General features: G+C 41.4%; 1 protein-coding gene across 1 annotated transcript in view; it reads right to left on the bottom strand.

Moving 5' to 3' along the window:
* LOC124607396 (venom carboxylesterase-6-like) overlaps positions 1–22,940 on the bottom strand; it is a 143,646-nt gene that overhangs the window by 52,206 nt on the left and 68,500 nt on the right. The window contains exon 6 of the mRNA XM_047139718.1: positions 15,032–15,182. Coding sequence (XP_046995674.1) covers positions 15,032–15,182 — 151 coding nt within the window. The remainder of the gene's footprint in view (positions 1–15,031; positions 15,183–22,940) is intronic.

Below are 22,940 nucleotides of genomic sequence, written 5' to 3'. Positions count from 1 at the left end.
GAAATACAAGTAAGGGAGAGAGACTAGAGTCCTGTAAGATGAATTCTTATTCGCCGCCTTTGTAGAGCCAATCACAGGTTATGCAGCGCCAAAAACACTGGGAGTACAGAGTTTCCTTGTCCGAAGTGGTCTGCAAGAGTTACTTCGGGGGGCAGACGTCTTGGCAGACGGGCGTCTTGGTGGGCAGACTTCGCTTCCAGACGATATTTCCTGGCTCGTCTGGCTCTCATCTGGCTGAGTTGAAGGTAGACGTAGACAGAGGCAAGTTGTCGGTTCAGACTCAATAACTGATCTTTGCAGCCGTGTCAGCTGGTAAGTATGGTAAGACCCAGCTACAACAGCGAAGCGAACTGCAGGGAAAGACAAATCATTTGTAATGACATTCATCTGAAGACTTTTTGGAGTTAGAGATTCAACATGTTTTCAACTTCAGCAAGGGAATCACGGTATGACTCCCATGGGTGTAAATATTTTGTTCAGATGCGTTTTCACTTGAATCATATTGCAGATCGCGTATCCACTTGCTAAGCAAATACTCTACCCATTTTAATGTTCTTTCCATTTGTTTATTGTGAGTTTAGTTACGTGCATGTGTGATAAACTGAGTTCATTGAGATATCTGTCTAATTTAGTAGTCATATGAATTTACTACCTAAGTCGAAACAAGGCCCCGGGAGTAGACAACATTCCATTAGAACTACTGACAGTCTTGGGAGAGCCAGTCATGACAAAACTCTACCATCTGGTGAGCAAGATGTACGAGACAGGCGAAATACCCTCAGACTTCAAGAAGAATATAATAATTCCAATCCCAAAAAAGCAGGTGTTGACAGATATGAAAACTACTGAACTATCAGCTTAATAAGCCACGGCTGCAAAATACTAAGACGAATTCTTTACAGACGGATGAAAAAACTGCAAGAATCCGATTTCGGGGAAGATCAGTTTGGATTCCGTAGAAATGCTGGAACACGTGAAGCAATACTGACGCTACGACTTACCTTAGAAAATAGATTAAGAAAAGGCAAACCTACATTTCTAGCATTTGTAGATTTAGAGAAAGCTTTTGACAATGTTGACTGGAAAACTCTCTTTCAAATCCTGAAGGTAAAATACAGGAAGTGAAAGGCTACTTACAATTTGTACAGAAACGAGATGGCAGTTATGAGTCGAGGGTCATGAAAGGGAAGCAGTGGTTGGGAAGGGAGTGAGACAGGGTTGTAGCCTATCCCCTATGTTATTCAATCTGTGTATTGAGCAAGCAGTAAAGGAAACAAAAGAAAAATTCGGAGTAGGAATTAAAACCCATGGAGAAGAAATAAAAACTTTGAGGTTCGCCGGCCGAAGTGGCCGCGCGGTTCTGGCGCTGCAGTCTGGAACCGCGAGACCGCTACGGTCGCAGGTTCGAATCCTGCCTCGGGCATGGATGTGTGTGATGTCCTTAGGTTAGTTAGGTTTAACTATTTCTAAGTTCTAGGGGACTAATGACCTCAGCAGTTGAGTCCCATAGTGCTCAGAGCCATTTGAACCAGCCAGCCTTTGAGGTTCGCTGATAACGCTGTAACTCTGTCAGAGACAGCAAAGGACCTGGAAGAGCAGCTGAATGGAATGGACAGTGTCTTGAAATGAGGATATAAGATGAAAATAAACAACAGCAAAACGAGGATGATGGAATGTAGTCGAGTTAAGTCGGGTGATGCTGAGGGAAGTAGATTAGAAAATGAGACAGTTAAAGTAGTAAAGGAGTTTTGCTATTTGGGGAGCAAAATAACTGATGATGGTCGAAGTAGAGAGGATATAAAATGTAGACTGGCAATGGCAAGGAAAGCGTTTCTGAATAGGAGAAATTTGTTAACATCGAGTATAGATTTAAGTGTCAGGAAGTCGTTTCTGAAAGTATTTGTATGGAGTGTAGCCATGTACGGAAGTGAAACGTGGACGATAAATAGTTTAGACAAGAAGAAAATAGAAGCTTTCGAAATGTGGTGCTACAGAAGAATGCTGAAGATTAGATGGGTAGATCACATAACTAATGAAGAGGTATTGAATAGAACTGGAGAGAAGAGAAATTTGTGGCACTACTTGATTAGAAGAAGGGATCGGTTGGTAGGGCATATTCTGACGCATCAAGGGATCACCAGTTTAGTATTGGAGGGCAGCGTGGAGGGTAAAAATCGTAGAGGGAGAGCAAGAGATGAATACACTTAGCAGATTCAGAAGGATGTAGGCTGCAGTAGGTACTGGGAGATGAGGAAGTTTGCACAGAATAGAGTAGCATGGAGAGCTGCATCAAACCAGTCTCAGGACTGAAGACCACAACAACAACATGAATGTACTTATCATTGTTTGGATGGCTGATGGTTTTCTTTTTCAGATATACAGGGCCAGTTTAAGATATTTGATTAACGATTCACCGGCCGCTGTGGCTGAGCGGTTCTAGGCGCTTTAGTCCGGAACTGCGCTGCTGCTTCGGTCGCAGGTTCGAATCCTGCCTAGGGCATGTATGTTTGTGATGGCCTTAGGTTAGTTAGATTTAAGTAGTTCTAAGTCTAGGGGACTGATGACCTCAGATGTTAAGCCCCATAGCGCATGGAGCCATTTGAATAGTTAACGATCCCAATCAAACTACTCCGCCCACCGTTTCACGTTAGGGCAAAATCTTACAACTTGATGCCGAAAGTGAGATATAAATGTCGTATTGGATTGTGGCTGGATTGTCCCATCGGTGAGTTCAACCGCCTGTCGGAAAAGGTGTTCTCCTTTTCCTTACGGATATGGGAGAGTTGTCGTATGTGTTTTGCAGCCTGTATGTGAGTGTAATGGATGCTTGTAGAGTGTACTGCTGTGTTTATGTTGTATAATACAGGGTGTACGTAAGGTCCGGGAACACTTTCAATTATTTGTTGCACAAGAACCAAACATTGTACAGATATCATACATATGTCATTTTGAAGAGGAACCCTGTAAGTTTTTTCATGTATATCGCCACAACGTAGTTTGGTAATTTGCCGATAGTCAGCACTAGTTGCAAACATGGCGAGTTCGCCGAGAGCACTGTCACCGGATATTTCTGCTTGGACATGTTGCAGCAATGGCTGATGCCTCAAATGCAATCGGACTCTCCGTTTATCTTTCAGCTGGACGGGGCTCCACCCTACTTTCATCGTGAAGTTTGTGGGTATCTGAACACGGAGCTACCGCATCGACGGATTGGCCGTGCTACAGAAGGGGACAGAGTTTCATGAAATGGCCTCCCCGATCGCCAGATGTCACTCCGCGTGACTTTTTTCTGTGGGGACACAATAAAGATCTGGTGTATGTACCGCCTCTACCACGTGATGTAGCAGAACTCTGGGAGAGAATACGGGAAGCGACTGCCACAGTCGACGATGCCATGCTGGCTCAGTTATGGCAAGAATTCGATTACCGTATTGACTTCTGCCCGGTCACTCATTGTTCGGATATCGAATGTTTGTAAAAAAAAAAAAAACCTTTTTGAGTTTCTCTTCAAAATGCAATATACATGACATCTGTGCAATGTTTACTTCTTGTGCAATAAATAACTGAAAGTGTTCCCGGACTTTATGGACACCCTGTGGTAGTGAGAGAAGGGAGGTGGGTTAAAACCAGTTGCCGGCAAGTGGTGTTCTCCTCTTCAGTAGCACCCCACATACGACGGATGGATCACCATCAACAGTGTCACATACCCTCACTTAATGAGCCACTGTGTATAGGTTTCGAATTTAATCCATGACATCGGCGCAACCACCGGCGATCAGGAACTTTGCTCGACTATCTTTCTTCCCATTACCAGAAAAGTTCCGGCAGTGAAAATTTCGACCACCACCAGGATGCGAACCGGCTTACGTCCGAGTCGAGCACCTCCTCACGGTTAGAGACCTCGGCTACGGGGGTGGGAATAAGTGTAGGGCTTTAAACAAACACTTTCTTGTGTTTACTCATTTACTTCGGTTACCACAGAAATTATTATGATGTTATTTTTGCATTTATTAGATATTCGTACCATTGGATCGAAAAATCTAAACGTTCCACAGCAGAGTCATCTTGCCAGAACAGTCTCGTTCAATGGCGCAGACAAACTGCGAGAAGTTCTGTAACATGTCTTGACAAATATTAAATAAAGAAAGAACACATACGGCCTAGTTCAGAATTCCTATTACAGTCATCTAGAGGCTGTGGAGGGAACTTAGTACATGAAGTTTTGTTAGGAACATCGCATAACACCTTCATCCGACTACATCAACAGCTACGGGGAATTGGTATGTTTGAAAGTAGGGGGGATGGCTGTGGTACTCCACGGACGGGCTGCACTCTCGACTTTGCAGAGGACGTCTTTTGTCACGTGGAGGGCAACCGAGTACTAGTTCTCGAAGCATTGCCCATGCCGTGTGCTTGTGCAGCACACGGGACAGAACTCATTGTATCCGCTGTGTGCGTACCGTGAAGCGAGGGATTAGAAGATCATCCGATCCTCAAACCGATGAGACGGTACATTTCCAGACATGGAATTCTTATCAAAACTTCATGTACTAAGTATCCTCTACAGCCCAAAGAATTCTGTAACAGGCATTTTGAATTGCCCTCTGGTATCTTAAAACAATTGCCACGAAATTTCAATACTTTGTTCACAGAACACACGGGAGCCACATGAAAACTGGGGTTGCTGTAGTCAGTTTGTGCGTTCTGGGCGCAACAGGAAGAGCTTGTTTACGACTTGAATAGAAGTTGGCGCCGTGAAAACCAGAAACACAAACGGAAGAGCCAACCTAGATATCATTTAACAATAATATGCAACAGATTGCTGTTAGTAAACTGGAAGTACCTCCAATTCAGAGTCGCCATTTGACTAAATAGTCGCCCTAGCCGTCAGTTTGGCTTACGAAAATTCCACCAACGACGGTCTGGAGATACGCCGACAATGGCTATTAGACACCCGGAGGAATAGCGGCTACTGTGGCCTTCTGATTGGTAATATCAGTCTCGGTAAGCCTGATGTATTCGGAACTGACTGCAGACGATTTTTTGGATGGTTAGGTACGACAGGCGATCAGCGGCGTCTGTACTAATCTACAATCGACACAAACGAGGAAGTTCGCGGAAGTCATGACAGCATACAACATACACTCCTGGAAATTGAAATAAGAACACCGTGAATTCATTGTCCCAGGAAGGGGAAACTTTATTGACACATTCCTTGAGTCAGATACATCACATGATCACACTGACAGAACCACAGGCACATAGACACAGGCAACAGAGCATGCACAATGTCGGCACTAGTACAGTGTATATCCACCTTTCGCAGCAATGCAGGCTGCTATTCTCCCATGGAGACGATCGTAGAGATGCTGGATGTAGTCCTGTGGAACGGCTTGCCATGCCATTTCCACCTGGCGCCTCAGTTGGACCAGCGTTCGTGCTGGACGTGCAGACCGCGTGAGACGACGCTTCATCCAGTCCCAAACATGCTCAATGGGGGACAGATCCGGAGATCTTGCTGGCCAGGGTAGTTGACTTACACCTTCTAGAGCACGTTGGGTGGCACGGGATACATGCGGACGTGCATTGTCCTGTTGGAACAGCAAGTTCCCTTGCCGGTCTAGGAATGGTAGAACGATGGGTTCGATGACGGTTTGGATGTACCGTGCACTATTCAGTGTCCCCTCGACGATCACCAGTGGTGTACGGCCAGTGTAGGAGATCGCTCCCCACACCATGATGCCGGGTGTTGGCCCTGTGTGCCTCGGTGGTATGCAGTCCTGATTGTGGCGCTCACCTGCACGGCGCCAAACACGCATACGACCATCATTGGCACCAAGGCAGAAGCGACTCTCATCGCTGAAGACGACACGTCTCCATTCGTCCCTCCATTCACTCCTGTCGCGACACCACTGGAGGCGGGCTGCACGATGTTGGGGCGTGAGCGGAAGACGGCCTAACGGTGTGCGGGACCGTAGCCCAGCTTCATGGAGACGGTTGCGAATGGTCCTCGCCGATACCCCAGGAGCAACAGTGTCCCTAATTTGCTGGGAAGTGGCGGTGCGGTCCCCTACGGCACTGCGTAGGATCCTACGGTCTTGGCGTGCATCCGTGCGTCGCTGCGGTCCGGTCCCAGGTCGGCGGGCACGTGCACCTTCCGCCGACCACTGGCGACAACATCGATGTACTGTGGAGACCTCACGCCCCACGTGTTGAGCAATTCGGCGGTACGTCCACCCGGCCTCCCGCATGCCCACTATACGCCCTCGCTCAAAGTCCGTCAACTGCACATACGGTTCACGTCCACACTGTCGCGGCATGCTACCAGTGTTAAAGACTGCGATGGAGCTCCGTATGCCACGGCAAACTGGCTGACACTGACGGCGGCGGTGCACAAATGCTGCGCAGCTAGCGCCATTCGACGGCCAACACCGCGGTTCCTGGTGTGTCCGCTGTGCCGTGCGTGTGATCATTGCTTGTACAGCCCTCTCGCAGTGTCCGGAGCAAGTATGGTGGGTCTGACACACCGGTGTCAATGTGTTCTTTTTTCCATTTCCGGGAGTGTATATGGTGACTAGCAAACCAATCAAGGAGAACTTCGTGTGCATGATCCTACATGATCCCCGCATTAGCTTGCAAGGTTACATACACGTCGCGATTCGAATCGCTGGTGCTCATCATCAGGTGTCGAAGATATTAAGGTGAAAACTATTTAAACCGTCAAACTCTTGTAGATTGTACGGGATACCAAAACAAAATAATTACCTGTGAGCATTTTTTAATCAGGTAGAGAATGTAATCGGTCTCAGTAATCGTGCAATTGGATACGATATGAGGACGAATCAGGCATATGTAAGAAAAGTCCTTCACCAGCAGTTGCTAAATCCACTACAAATCAGTACACGTGGCCCCGGCTTGATGGGGCCATGGCGCATTTCAGTCATGCTCTGCGTCGTTTCTTGAACCGACAGGTCCAGAAAAGTGGATTGGCAATGATGATCCTGTAAAATGGCGTACACTTTTTCCTGATTTGATCCGTCTGGACTTCTTTGCATGATGAGAGACGTGTAACTTTGTTTACAAAAGCCCTGTTGAATCAGAAGAGGATCTGTTAGCCCGGGCAGCAGCGTCAGCAGTAGGTATTAAGGACACTAGTTAGACAGAACATGACCCAAAGGGGTAACATCTATTAACAATTCAATGGAGGAATTTTTGAACCTCTAGCGTAACTGAAGTAGTTGTGTTAATGTTGTTGTCTCCCGTTAGTAAAAAACTGAAACTTTTTTGTGTAAAAACACTGAAACTTTTTTGTGTCAAAAACTGAAACTTGTTTGTATAACTTTTTGTCCTAACAGGAGAACGCAATATAAAAATTGTTTTCATTATCAAATGCAACATCTCAGATTTTATTGGATTAATAAATTTTCGTTCAGAGGAAATTCCTACTACAGGTTTAAAAAATCCTCACACGAAAATATTACAGTAGAGAACAATATTTGTTTCGGTATCCGCGCTCAAATCCACACACCCTGTATGAACATTGGAATTTCGCCAATATTCCCCGTCTACGTAGGACTGAAAATCATACAAAAAACATTTTTTTGCCAGTAACAAATGCTGATATTTGAGTATGTTGCGGTGGTGCAGGGTGACAATTATACAACTACATGAAATAAAATCGTCATAACTTCTGAATGGTCTGCGTTAGGACGTTCAAACTGCACGGTTGGCCTCAGGGCATGATGGAAATTAATATGCACTGTGTGTGTTGGTTTAGCGATGAAGCCCAGTTTCAGTTGGATGGGCTCGTCAGTAAGCAAAATTGGGGCATTTGGGGGACTGAGAATCCGCATTACGCGATCGAAAAGTCTCTTCATGCTCAACGGGTGACTGTGTGTTGTGCAATGTCCTGTCAAGGAATAATGGGTGCGATACTCCTTGATGGCACGGTGACTGCCGAATGGTATGTGAAGCTTTTGGAAGATGATTTCATCCCCATTATCAAAAGTGACTCTGTTTTGACAAGATTTGGTTCAAGCAAGACGGAGGTCGACCCCATCGAAGCAAGAGAGTGTTTGCTGTCCTGGAGGAGCACTTTGGGGAGCGCTTTCTGGCTCTGGGTATACCAGAGGCCACTGCATGAGCTTCTATTGGCCGCCATATTTACCGGATCTGAACACATGAGACTCCTTTTTGTGGGGCTATATTAAAGATGAGGTGTACAGCAATAGCCGACCGTTGCGGCCTAGCGGTTCTAGGCGCTTCAGTCCGGAACCACGCTGCTGCTACGGTCGCAGTTTCGAATCCTGCCTCGGGAATATGTGTGTGATGTCCTTAGGTTAGTTAGGTTTAAATAGTTCAAGTCTATGGAACTGATGACCTCAGACGTTAAATCCCATAGCGCTTAGAGCTATTTGAATTTGTACAACAATAACCCCAAAGCCACTGCTGAGCTGACAAAAGCCATTCAGGAGGTCATCGACAGTATTGATGTTCCAACACTTCAGCAGGCAATGTAGAATTTCGCTATTCGTCTGCGCCACATCATCGCCAATGATGGCAGGCATATCGAGCACGTCATAACCCAATTGCGAATATCTGTACTGAGGTTTAATTATGGAATAAAGTGTGTGCACGCCGTAGCTTGTAACTAATTTACGTTTTTTTCCCCTTATAGTTCAATAACTGTCACCCTGTAAATACGTCGTACAGTTTGCTTCTTCTCTTCCTAACATCGCGAAGTCACCAAAGCACACCCAAGACATGGTTCATGCGCTCCGTGTATTGTAAGGGGACAGCGTCTACTTATCATCACCAATTTCGTCCAAATTTATGGAGTATGCAGGGCAGCTCCAGACGGCCAAGCGTTACAAAAAGTAGCATTTTTTGGCCCAGGTCGGCTGAGGCATGAGCCATTTACATTAACGTAATTACCAGGCAGCGTTTAGTGCTGTGTAAAGAGTGCAGAACGGTAATCCGAGGGACGTAAGCTCGAGTCCCTATGCGGGATTCTTTTCATTTTCAGTTTTCACGTTACTTGCACTGCAAATAAATCGAAGTAATGCTCACTGTATTGTGTTTATTAATACTTCGTTAATGTTTCCATAAAGAGCACGAAAAGGAAAGGCAAAGGAAAATTTGGCATTGCAAATAAATCTCCAGGAAGAGATTGTATTCGTTAACTACAATCCCTCCTCGGAAAGTTATCTGCAGAATCTCGTGGACATTCTAAGTGCAATCCTTCGTTGGAAATTTATTTGTAATCCCAAATTTTCCTTTGCCTTTCTTTTTCATGCCTTTATGAAAATATTAATGAAATATTAATAAATACAATAAACTGAGCATTATTTCGGTTTATTTCAAATGTAAGTAACGTAAAAACTAAAAATAAAAATAAAGTTTTCACAAAGGAACTCCACCCCACGACCCTCGGATTACCGTTCTGTACTCCTCCCACTGATGCATTCGCTCTTTGGAAGCTGCGCTAACATAAATAGCTCTCGTCTCATCTGGCTCTCACCAAACTGCAATTACGTTTAAAAGCTTTGCCATATGAAGGTCCCACTTTCATTTCTGGCCGCCGGCCGGAGTGGCCGTGCGGTTCTAGGCGCTGCAGTCTGGAGCCGAGCGATCGCTACGGTCGCAGGTTCGAATCCTGCCTCGGGCATGTATGTGTGTGATGTCCTTAGGTTAGTTGGGTTTAATTAGTTCTACGTTCTAGGCGACTGATGACCTCAGAAGTTAAGTCGCATAGTGCTCAGAGCCATTTGAACCATTTCTGGCCATGTCCTACATATACCATATATTTGGGTGAAGGCGGTGATGACAAGTAGGCGCGGCTCCTTTGTTAGTGGCACGCCGCACCCTACTACTCGAAGTAATTACACCACTGTCGGGTAAAAAGCGGTAATCAGATTTCTGCAATGCTACAGTAGAGAACAGCTTTAGTTCGTTAGGTAAGGTGAAAATGTCACGTACCCACAGAAAATCCAAGATCCGACCACCGGAGGTGAAACATAGTGCTAAGGACCTCCTTTTCCTATCCAACAGGCTCTTGAAAAACTCGCCAAAGAAATAAGTTTACCGTTAACAGTCCCAAAGTGGGAAATCTTTTTCCTTAGAAATAACACGGTTTATGCTCATTTTAGTAAAATTTACCAGTACCTGTTTTTCGACCAGCGCCCCTTTCAGACAATACAAAACTTTCGTCGAATAATAAATAACACCAGCTTGAACTAAATCATCTATGAATATATGAAAATCACAACTGACGATCAATTATTTTTTAGTTTATTAGCTTTCGGAAAGAGCCCATACAGCCATCTCAACACTTGAAATGTTGTATGACAGATTACAATTTGTTTTGACAATTCAAAGTAGACATCAGCTTAAGTCGTACTCCGGTACGAAGTTACAAAGGCTTTACAAAGGACACGATTAACTGTTAGAAACAGTTGTTGCCGTAAAACAAAGCGTGGCTACACCAAAATGATGTAGTCATTTTACGAAACTCGAAAGTACCCATAAAAATTGAACGTCCATGTCCGATGGACCTGCCTTTCACTCCATGAAGGACTTCGACCGACTCCCTGATTACGAAAATTCAGAACAACATTTAGGCTTCTGAGCCAATCAACATTTTTACTGCAAAATGTTTGGCTTGTTTCTTGCGCATAGATATTATCATTGGTTCAGACTCCTACACATTAATAACCAACCTCTACGCATTGCGCGTCTAGAAGAATCACCTGTAATCTATTTCGGTAAACTAGGGACAAGAAAAGTTTCTTTCACATCACGATAAAGCCACTGAATATACCATAAAGTGATAGCTTCACCGAGCTCAACGCAGTGCTTAGGTTTGGGGAGACACCTCCCTAACCTTCCAGAACCTTTCAGTATTACCGCGAAGGGAATTATCGCAGTACTCATGCAGTTTAGAACTTCTGAAAACTTCAGTGGATCCATTGGCTCTTCTCAAAGACGATAATTGTCTCGCATCCTGTACTTAAAACACGTAGAAGCAGCATTACACTGAAATCCGGATTTTATGAAGGATAACTTCTCCAACACCTTGTCCCTACAAACTTTGATATTTTACTCCGTTACTGCACATTTGGTCTCAGGCTACTGACGCGGTCGAACTTACCGTATTCAGTTGAACGCTAAGACATAATTTCTTTGTGGTTGAATCTTCCTTCAAAGCAGACATGCAGTCAGTGAGCGATGAAATACCACTGCAACATATTGACTTGTCAGTACGTCTTACTGGCAGAAAATTACCTGTACTTCATTTACATTTTAATGTGGCGAGGAATACTGCTGAGATTCCAATGAGCATATCCGAAACAAATAAGCAGCCTCAATACTTGTTTAGTCAGTAAAATTTTTTCGATATAAATAGCAAGATTTTTGTATACCTTTATTGCCTTACAATGAATTCAAGTAGTTCGGAATGCATCGCGAATAAATAAGCGCATATAATGACGCAGTAGTAAGACAAAGAGCGGAACATAGTGTAGGAGACAGTGGGGAAGGGTATTCTTAAGACAATCTTGGTGCAAAACAGGCAAGGATATCTTATACAACAGATGGGTCCATAGCCGTAGTTAAGGACGACATGATTATAAAACCAGATGTGGAGGGATAACTCGAGGTGTCAGCCTCTTCCACCTAGCTACCCTGGCCACACGTCGGAATCCTCTAAATGAGGAATTATCGCGTTACTCGCAAAAATCAAGCAGAAAAGCGGAATAATCTTTTGATGACTGCCAATGCGGGGAAAAAGCTTAAGAATAAAAAACTGAGAAGATTTTAAAAATCTTACTCTTGGAATATTAGAGGAATAAATACTAAAGAAAAACAACAAAGGAGTCTCATTGCAAAAATTGATATAACTGTAATATCACAAACAAAGGAGAAACTGCAAGGCTCTAAAGAAGTTAATGATTATATTATGATATACCGTGGAGTAACTAGAACTGGACAGGCAAGAGATGGAGTTGCAAAAGTACCCACAGAAAATGATTGCAATCATACACGTTCATAAATAAAAGACTAATACATATCAAGTTAAAGATATTGAGAAAAGTGGTGAATATAATTGATGTATATGAACCAGAGGAGGGCAAAAGCACGGAAACACATGCAACCTACCAATGCGTACGGACGAAGGTTAACGGAATACCTGAAGCAGAATATTTAATAACTGCTGGGGATTTCAATGCAAGGACAAGAAAATCTATCATTAAAGGAGATATCTTAAGAGATTTTCTACCTTCAACCACTAAAGAATAGCAAAGAGCTTTTACCCACATAAAGATAAATTTACATGGAGTGCTGGGGGGTGTTAGATCTGCAATAGAGTATATTATTACAAATAAAAGTTATTCTATTAATTGAATACACCAGAGTCTACAGAGAATTCGATGTTCGTACCGACCATTTTCTGGTAATATGAAAACTAAGAATTCCATTCTATAGCAATAAAAGTACTAACAAAAAACAGATACAACAAGAAATTTATAGAATGTATTTGCTACAAGATTCAGACATTAGATGGTCATACGAAAAGTTTTGTATGAAATAGTAAAAGACGTGTAAGGAAACAGAACATTAATGAAAAATGGAAAGAAATAGTACGAATAATACGATCAACCATTGATGAAGCTTTAGACAAAAGAATGAAATAAGAAAAGCACTAGGTGACTTTCTGTCTGCAGCAAAGAACTACCAGACATAATAAAATTTAAGAAGCAAGCCTACCTGAGATTCCTGCAACCAAGGAAACAAGAATATTATAGGGAGTATAAATGGCACACAGCAGTGGGCAGAAGACAGACAAGAAAAATAAAACAGTTAAACTGGGAAAAATTTTCTGAGTGAAGTAGAGCAGGATTTACATGGGCAACAAACTGAAGGCTATAAGATGCTTAAACAACAAAATAAAGATGAAAGAGACATGATTCATATTAACCGCACTTCAGAAAATGAGTGACTGGATTACTTCTAGTGTTTATGGGCAAGTGATTAAGAAAATGTGAAAACCGCAGTTAGTGACAAGCATATTGATGGTATATCAGTGGAAGAACTAAGGGTTTCGTTAAAGACATCGAAAAATAATGTGAAATTATTTAAATATGTTTTGGAATCATTATCCCTAAAGCCATAGATAGTTGTTGGAAATAAAGTAACATTCCACTTGATTAACAAACGGAAGCATTTATCCCATTATTTAAAAAAGGAGACCGTAGGATGTGTGACAGTTATAGAGGTATTAGTATTTTGAACTCTGGATACTAGATATGTGCGAAAGTAATAACAAATATGCTAAAGACACTTTCGGAAACGTTGAAAAACACAGAGAATACAACTATCCAAAATATGTAGCCTTTATCTACTATGGGAAACCTTTGATAAAGCTGACAGAGTTAAATTGTACGAAAGTTTGGAGAAGAACGATGTACCTCAGTATCTAATGAGTGGAAGTCGAAGTGTGCACGTATAAAACGAAATCAAAGCGCAAGAAGGTAATCCGCTTTCGAGAGCCGCAATTAAAGGAGTGAGTTTTTCCTTGTCAAAGTAGTACATCATTACCAGCGCAGTAATAAAGTTATAAATACACTTCTATTTGCAGATGATCAAATAACCTCAGTGGACTCTGAAGACAAATTTCGGAGAACTATTTGGTCCTTGCACAAGGCAGTAAATGATTATAATATGACAATGTCTAAAAGATAAAACTAAGGTAATGACATTCTATAGCGAGAAGCTTCAAAAAGGGCAAAAGTAGTAATTACAATGAACTGCTTGAACAAGAAAGTACTTTCAGATGTCTCGGACGTGAGCTATCTATTACACATCCAACGATGAAGAATTCAATTTATAAAAATTTCAACTAATAATAAGTACGATATACCACACTCTCCTAAAAAAAAAAAAAAAAAAAAAAAAAAAAAAAAAAAAAAAAAAGGTTACGAAAGAGACAGTACTAAACTGTAGGGTTGCATAATTTCTGGTTCTTCTTGTAACACTAAAAGGTCTAATGTATGAATCAGAAATTTGGACTCTTACCGCTAGTTAGGGGAGGAGGAATGAAGCAGCAGAAATGAGACTCCTAAGACTACTAGCTGGTTAGAAACACTGGGTGTCAAAAGCATACTTCATAAAATATAGGAATGCAGAAAAAATCTGAAAAACCCATTCAAAGGACGTCAGGTGAAAGAGTACCTAATTAGTGTTCTGACAGACTCCTCATGGGAGAAGAAAAGTTGGGCGTTCTAAGAAGAGATGGAAGGATCAGCTGCAGTCTTCTTGAAATTGGAACATGCAAGTGTGCCTAAACCAGAACTGTATATGATAATAACACAGTAACATTGTGGTTGATTACGGAAATTATATTAAAACATGTGGTATAACACAGTCGCGGAATACCAATATTGCCAATATAGCATCGATTTTTCCCATTGATTTAGTAAATGAAAATCATACAGAGTTGTCCTTTGCGGTGAAGAGGACGGTCATGAACTCCAGTGAGACGAAGTAATATTAATAATCCAGATATAAAAGTACAATTCCCTCGGTGTCCGGTGTTACACGTGTACAGCTGACCGGCAAATAAACTTTACTTTGAATGCTGAAAATTACTGATGTCTCGAAATAATATTGGTGTTAGAAGTTATGGTCTCTTTCGGGACTCTTTTGAAATGACGTTATTAGAACTCTTGTCGTAGTTCATTATCGGACTGACTCATCTCTTGAGATTTTGGACAAATAGAGCACAATCAATTTATCTGCGACGCTGTACTGTCGTATTTTTCATTACTCTAGATGATGGATTTTAATTAAGTACTCATTTAATTACCTTGAAAAAGGTCAAAACTTACGATAGATGATGTTGATGATGATGCTCATCTGAGGAGGAAGTTGTGGCTTGGTAGATTGTCACACATGCAGGCTACCAGTATGACTTTACAATATGCAGAATGATTAAAACGTGTTAATTCATTATATTGCAGCACTGGACACTTACCCAACTCAGCAGATGTGACGCCAGTCATGATAGGAACTTGGACGAATTGGCCATCGATGAGCCTCTGGATTGCTGACTCAGAGATGAAGGCACCTTCCAAGTCTGGCTCGGTGTGAGGATACCATAGAGTGTACGAAAACAACTGTTTTTCCTGAAAACAGAGACAGCAGCAAGCAGCAACGATAGTACATTGTGGTCAGTTACGTAGAACCAAACAAGGTCTGTATATCGGCTATACAATAAACTGAAATGTTGCTGTGTTGTATATCATACTCATAATTTGGCAGTATATTTCAACACAACGATCATTAACCTTCTGAAATTAAAAAATTACTGATCTGCATTTAGAGCAATCAGCTGACTGATCTGCGTTATTTAGTAATTGCTGCAGAAGAGTATTGTTAAAATTTGCGTCTAGCTCCTTTATAGATAACTTCACATATCACTGCCCTGTTATTTACGGCTGTTCCCTGCGGAGGTTCGAGTCCTCCCTCGGGCATGGGTGCGTGTGATTGTCCTTAGGATAATTTAGGTTAAGTAGTGTGTAAGCTTAGGGACTGATGACCTTAGCAATTAAGTCCCATAAGATTTCATACATTCATTGTTATTTAAAAGCGTATACTCCTCTGGCACTCAGGAACTGGAAGATACAAATGTGCGCAAGTTGTCTACACTAACTGAACGATACCAAACATAATTATATTACATATAATGTTTGTACTATTAGCACTATGTTATATGCCATGCCATTTCTTCGGAGTTAAAAAGTTGGAAGGCTTAGATGTGCATAAGATGTTTATACTGAATTGAACTACCAAGGCAAGGTGGTAAGTACTCGGCATAACAATGAAAGCGTATACCTTTTTTTGCTTGAAAATGCCCTTATCTTTCGAAGTCGTCTGATTTACGGCTAATGTGCTTCGATTAACGGTTCTTCAATTAGTGTTTTCCATTCCTGCAGTGAGATTGTGGGAGGTCTGCAAAACACCCATCTTTGACTGGCAGTGCCTCTTTATTGTACTCGGAATGTTTTCCACCCGCAGATTTCTTTGGATAAGATATCAGAACAACGTCAGAGGGTACTAAGTGGCGGACAGGGAGAGTTTTACAAGGAATCTGTATTGCACATTTCTTGGTTTTGTCATTAGTTATGCTCATTTAAGTAAGGCGCATTGATCTGATGAGTTACGTTTTTTATTTTGCAATTATTTCCTCTTCTCACGTATTTTTTCATATAATTTATCCAAATGACTTGCGTAGTGTTCCCCAGTTATTGTTTTACACTTTATAAAGTAATTAATGATAAACATTTGTTTTGCATCCCAGAAAACTCCGAGTTTTTCTGATGCAACAACACCAGCTTACCCACCGCTGTAATTGTTATTTTGTTTTTGGTTATCGTGGGAAGACTCACGTTTCAGCCATACCAATTGAGCACGGATAAAAAGCAATCATATTTTTAAATTGTCAAAACAAAAACATTTATGAAAAATTAGTTACCTCTCATACTTTTCGTCAGCAGTCAACAAAACGATATCTATATTGCCATAAGCTATGGAATAATTCTTTTTCCTTGTAAAATGTGCACCATTCTTCTTTCTGTCCAAGATATGGTTTCAACGATTTCATACAATTTTTGTCGTTGATAATCAAATATCACATTGTATACATACTCAATGTTTACAACCGTTGTTGCAGTTTCCAGACGTACCTTTCGCGAATGTTTTTGCTCATTTGAACGAAGGGTACACAGCGAAAATACTTTAAAAAGACAAGTTAATTATTACGCTGACGTTCTTATTGTTCCCTTATGCTTTTGCTCATAATATAGCATCATTTAAAATACCACTGACTTTTGTGTCAGGGCGATAATGTTTTTCACATTGACACATTATGTTGAACTACGCTACAAGCAGAAGGTGGAAAGAGTACAAGAGGGCTTATACATGGAAGATGAACTTGAAAGAAATGTAATAGAAGTGGAAGAGGATACAGATGGAGATGAGATGGGAGACCGTGTAACGCGAGAAAAATTTGACAGAGCACTGAAAGACGTAAGTGGATACAAGGCCTCTGGAGTAAGCGACATTCCGTCAGAACTACCGATAGCCAGGCATCACAGAAATATTCCATCTGGTGTGCAAGATGTATGAGGCAGATAAATTTCCCTAGATTTCAAGAACAATTCTGTAATTCCAATTCCAAAAAAATCGGTGCTGACAAGTGTGAATATTAGCGAACTATCACTCTAATAAATCGTGATTAAAAAATACTAGCATAAATTCTTTACATAAGAATGGAAAAACTGGTTGAAGCCGTACTCAGGGAGGATCGGTTTGGATTCTGCAGAAATGTAGGTACACGCGAGGCAGTACTAACCCTTCGGCTTCTCTTAGGAAATAGGTAAAGGAAAGACAAACCTACGTTTATAGCACATGTAGACTTAGAGAAAGCTTTTGACAGTGTTCACTGGAATACTGTCTTTGAAATTCTGAAGATAGCCGAGGTAAAATACAGGCAGCGCAAGGATATTTACAACTCGTACAGAAACCAGAGAGCAGTTATAGGAGACGAGGCGCATGATAGGGAAGCAGTGGTTGAGAAGCGAGTGAGACAGGTTTGTAGTCTATTCCCAATATTATTCAACGTGTACATTGAGCAAACGGCAAAGGAAACCACAGAAAAATTTGGAGTAGAAATTAAAGGTTCAGAGAGAAGAAATAAAAGCTATAAGGTATGTAGCTGACGTGGTAATTCTGTCAGAGAAAGCAAAGGGGCTTGGAAATGCAGTTGAACGGAATGGACAGTGTCTTGAAAGGAGGATGTAAGATGAACATCTACAAAAGCAAAACAAGGTTAATGAAATGTAGTCGAATTAAATCAGGTGAAGCTGAGGGAATTAGATTAGGAAACGAGACACTTAAAGTAGTAGATGAGTTTTGCTGTTTGGACAGCAAAATAACTGACGGTGGTCGAGATAGGGAGGACACAAATTGTAGACTGGCAGTGGTAAGACAAGAGTTTCTGAAGAAGAAAAAATTGTTTACATTGGTTATAGATTCGAGTGTTAGAAAGTCCTTTCTGAAGACAGTTGTCTGAAGTGTAGCCATGTGTGGAAGTGAAACAGTTTAGACAAGAAGTGAATACAGGCATTCTGAAGGTATTTGTCTGGAGCGTAACCATGTGTGGAAGTGAAACAGCGTAGACAAGAAGAGAATATAGGCTTCAGAAACGTGATGCTGTGGAAAAATGTTGAAGATTACATTGGTAGATCACGTGAATAATGTGGACGTACTGAAGAGAATTGGGGTGACAGGAAATTTGTGCCAGACCCTGACTAAAAGCAGGGGTTAATAGTTAGAACACTCTCCTAGACAACAAGGGATCGTCAATTTAGTATGGGCAGGAAGTGTGAGGTAAAAATCGTTGAGGGAGACCAAGAGAAGAATACAGTAAACAGATTCAGAAGGGTGTCGGTTTAAATAGTTATTCGGAGATGAAGTGACTTGCACAGGATACATTAGTGTGGAGAATGCATGGAACCACTCTTCGGACTGAACTACCAATGCAAATTCTATCATTAACATCGTATAATATGTTTTTATTGCGCGATAGTGTTAATGGTTTAACCTGTTCTGTTCTTACTTGTCTTTATATTTGGTTTATGGATTAATAAATATTCGCGGCATTGCGATACTGCCAAGGAAACACGGAGATTGTGCTGACGTGTGGGTCTCCTTCCTTGGAGCTAAGACCTGCATGTGTTACTTCTCCCACCTGGATGTGGGAACTGGAGAGAAGTGGTTGCCAGAAGTCCAGTAGATCGTCCCTCATCATTATAGAGGTCAATGTAGAGACCAGTCTCAGATACTCGTCATGTGTGTCAACTTTACTCATATGTTTCTATGACATACTGTTTCTCCTAACTAGCACATGTGTCTTTGAAACGTCCCCTTAGAAAAATTATACATGACTGTGCTTAAACTGACACACAATACTTCTAGCGCAACGCAATCTGACGTTCAAAAATCCCTACAAAAGAATGGGCCTGATTAACATTAACCTATACCTTTCACAAATCACTTACCTCACAAAAATCTTCATTACTCGAACTACTGCAATACAGCGAGCGCCACTACTGCCAGCTAAATAAAAGATTCAAACTACAGAAGGCACTAACTACTGATAGGCATAGTTAGCAAATGAAAGATTTTAATAGAGAACAAACAATGTATTTACCTTAATAGTCATAATATATATATATCAGTTCATGACATCCAGTCTTAAAAATTTCAAAACTCCGCCATCTCTCTCCCCACATCCACCACTGCTGGCGGCTCACCTCCAACTGCTCAACGCTACGCGCTGTTCACATCCATCTGCCCAACACTACAATGGCAGACAACAATGCAAACTAGCCACAGACTGCACACAGCACAGCCAGTGATTTTCATACAGAGCGCTACGTGGCGTTACCAATATAAAAACCTAAACAGCCTACTTATATAGCCCCCATGCTCCTCACAAAAATATGTAAGTAGGCTGTTTATGTTTTCTTATTGACAACGTTACGTAATGCTCTGTATGAAAATCACTGGCTGTGCTGTGTGCAGTCTGTGGCTAGTTTGCATTGTTGTCTGCCATTGTAGTGTTGGGCAGCTGGATATGAACAGCGTGTAGCGTTGCGCAGTTGGAGGTGAGCCGCCAGCAGTGGTGGATGTGGGGAGAGAAATGGCGGAGTTTTGAAATTTGTAAGACTAGATGTCATGAACTGCTATATATATTACGACTATTAAGGTAAATACACTCTTTGTTCTCTATTAAAATCTTTCAATTGCTAACTATGCCTATCAGTAGTTAGTGCCTTCCGTAGTTTGAATCTTTCATTTAGCTGGCAGTAGTGGCGCTCGCTGTATTGCAGTAGTTGAGTAATGAAGATTTTTGTGAGGCAAGTGATTTGTGAAACGTATAGGTTAATGTTAGTCAGGGCCATTCTTTTGTAGGGATTTTTGAAAGTCAGATTGCGTTGCGCTAAAAGTATTGTGTGTCAGTTTAAGCATAGTCATGTATAATTTTTCTAAGGGGACGTTTCATATGTCGACCCTTAGCTGACGATACCTCACTGGAATCTTCTGATTTTTTTCTTGTAGTTTGTGTAATTAGTGTAGCTATTGTTTATTGTTAGCGCGTAATTGTAGAGAGAATTTCCTTTGTAGTTGTAGTTTTTCATTCTTGTACAGTAAAACAGTTGTGGCATGCATGTAGATTTGCACCAAGTATTTCGCAGCTGCGCTTGCAATTAACTAGATATTATTTTCAGTGCTATGTTAATGTGTTCTGTTATTTTTGCTCTTCAAATTGTGCTTTTCTGTGTTGTCGTGTGAAATATTGTGACAATAATGGCGTGTGAAAAACGTAATACTAGGCTTCAAAGTAAACTGAGAAATGACAGTGAAGACGAAAGCAGTGTGTTAGCGCCACCGTGTAATGAATTAACTAATGTTCAACATAGTAATTTGGTAATTGTGCATAGGGAAATGGAGCGGGCGGCAAACAATGGCGTAGGCAGTGAAACAATTAGTGAACAGGGAAGCATTATCGATCGATCGCTCGGCAACAGCTCGCCTCAGGAATTCGAAATGACAGGACACAGTTTTACAAATACTGTAGATTCAGGTTTTGCGTCCTCACCGTTTTCTCAAATAAGTCAAGACACATTTTCTGCTTGTCAAAATGTGAATGTTCCTGGTGCAAATGCACTGCCAAAACCGTAGAGGAACAGATTCTAGACACTAATGCATTGTTATTACAGCTAATGCAACAAATGGAACAAAATCAGAGACAAACACAGCAAAAGCTTCAAAAATTAGACACAATGGAACAACACCAGAGACAAACACAGAAAAAGCTTCAAAAGTTAGACACAATGGAACAACACCAGAGACAAACACAGCAAAAGCTTCAAAAGTTAGACACAACGGAACAAAATCTTCAAAAGTTAGACACAATGGAACAACACCAGAGACAAACACAGCAACAGTTAGACGCAATGGAACAAAATCTTCAAAAGTTAGACACCACAGTTGAACAAACACGTGAAGATTTAACTACTGAGTTACATAAAATCGAATCGAAATGTCAAAAAGTCTGTAATGACGTAAAAACACAAATTTGTGAGCATTTCCAACCTATTTTTTCGCGTCATGAAAATGCATTACAGAATCACGAAGCAGCCATAAAAGAACTGGAAACTACTGTTCATGAAAATCATGAGACCTTGCAAGCTAATATTGACTCAGTTGCATCCACCGATTCGGTTATGCAACTTGCAAAAACTCAGGAAAACTTAAAGGACACATTAGATACGATTTCAACACAAATGGACACTCTGAAACTTGGTTCAGAAAAACACACAGAGGAAATAATTTCACTAATGGATAAAGTAGCCGAACTTTCAGATCATTTCACTAACTTATCTACAAAGGTAGATGATGATCTGAATGACACAAGACCTATAGCCATCACTGACACAGAGGAGTATGAACAAATTAAGAAATTCAAACAAAATCAGAATCAAATTAATACGCAACACAAAAGAGAAATCCGGGAAGTACAAGATCAGTTGGCACAAGTAATACAAAAATTACATATATCAGAGGACACTCGCGCTCCAACACGGGAAGAGGGACTTAGAAATACGGAACAACCACAAAATAATAACACAGGACACTTCAGAAATTATGAAAGAAATTGGCAAGGCACACCGAATTTTGAGATGGAACCGCCGAAACGACGTAACAATGACCGACATGTGACTCGCCGACATGATGATTTTGACTATAAGCTGTTCATTACTACACGTAAATTCAAAACATTTAAGAATTCTGGCAACGACATTCACCCACAAGCATGGCTCCATCAATTCTCTCATTGTTTTCCTCCCAACTGGTCGTTAGAGCACAGATTAGAATTTATGTGTGGCTACTTAGAGAATGAACCAGCTGAAAGAATGTGATCGGTCATTCACGATTGTCACAGTGAAGGAGAATTTTACCACGCGTTCCTCTCAGCATATTGGTCTCAAGCTACATAAGACCGAGTAAAACATAGCATCATGATGATGAAACACTTTGAACAATCTGAATTTTCCAGTCATGTCAAATATTTTGAAGACATGTTGCACAAGAATCAGTACCTGTCAAACCCATACAACCCCTCAGAACTCATCCGCATTTGCTTAATCAAATTACCTGAACATTTACGACATTTTACTTTGGCAGGACGTTGCAAAGACGACATTGAAGCTTTTCAGGGGCTCTTACAAGAACTGGAAATTGACACTGACAATCGCGGAACGCGAAAACAGGAGCACAACAATTACAGGTCACATCCGTCACAATTCTGCGATGACAGAAATAATAACTGGACGCAACAAGGCTATTCTCACAACACAAATCGTGACCAAAACAGACACCACCAGTATGACAACCGTTGGCAGAGTAGTAATAATTACAGGGAAAGATCACCTCTCTGCGGTAATGACTATCACAGAGACAATCAGAGAAACAGACAATATGGGAACCAAAACAATTATTATTATGGGAGACAGAATAACTTTAGACGCAATGGTCCAGCGCGCAGTTACGATTCAGGGAGAAATTCTCCACCACTTAACCGACAAGAAAGAAACTACAGGAACTACCGACATGACGACAGACGATATGATCGTAATGACAGACCTGAATTGCATCAGAACTGGCGGGATTTAAACAGGGCAGGGCCCTCTCGACAAGGTGAATTTGTAGAAGTTAGGTCTCCTAATCCCAATAACGACACGCGCCAACAAAGGAACAGACAATGACTCACACCGCAGGCAGCCGCGTGCGCCGGCTGGCTCAGAGAAAAATAA

The sequence above is a fragment of the Schistocerca americana genome, chromosome 3 (assembly GCF_021461395.2).
Source record: "Schistocerca americana isolate TAMUIC-IGC-003095 chromosome 3, iqSchAmer2.1, whole genome shotgun sequence".
Lineage (NCBI taxonomy): Eukaryota > Metazoa > Arthropoda > Insecta > Orthoptera > Acrididae > Schistocerca > Schistocerca americana.
This window is presented reverse-complemented; position numbering and strand designations above follow the sequence as displayed.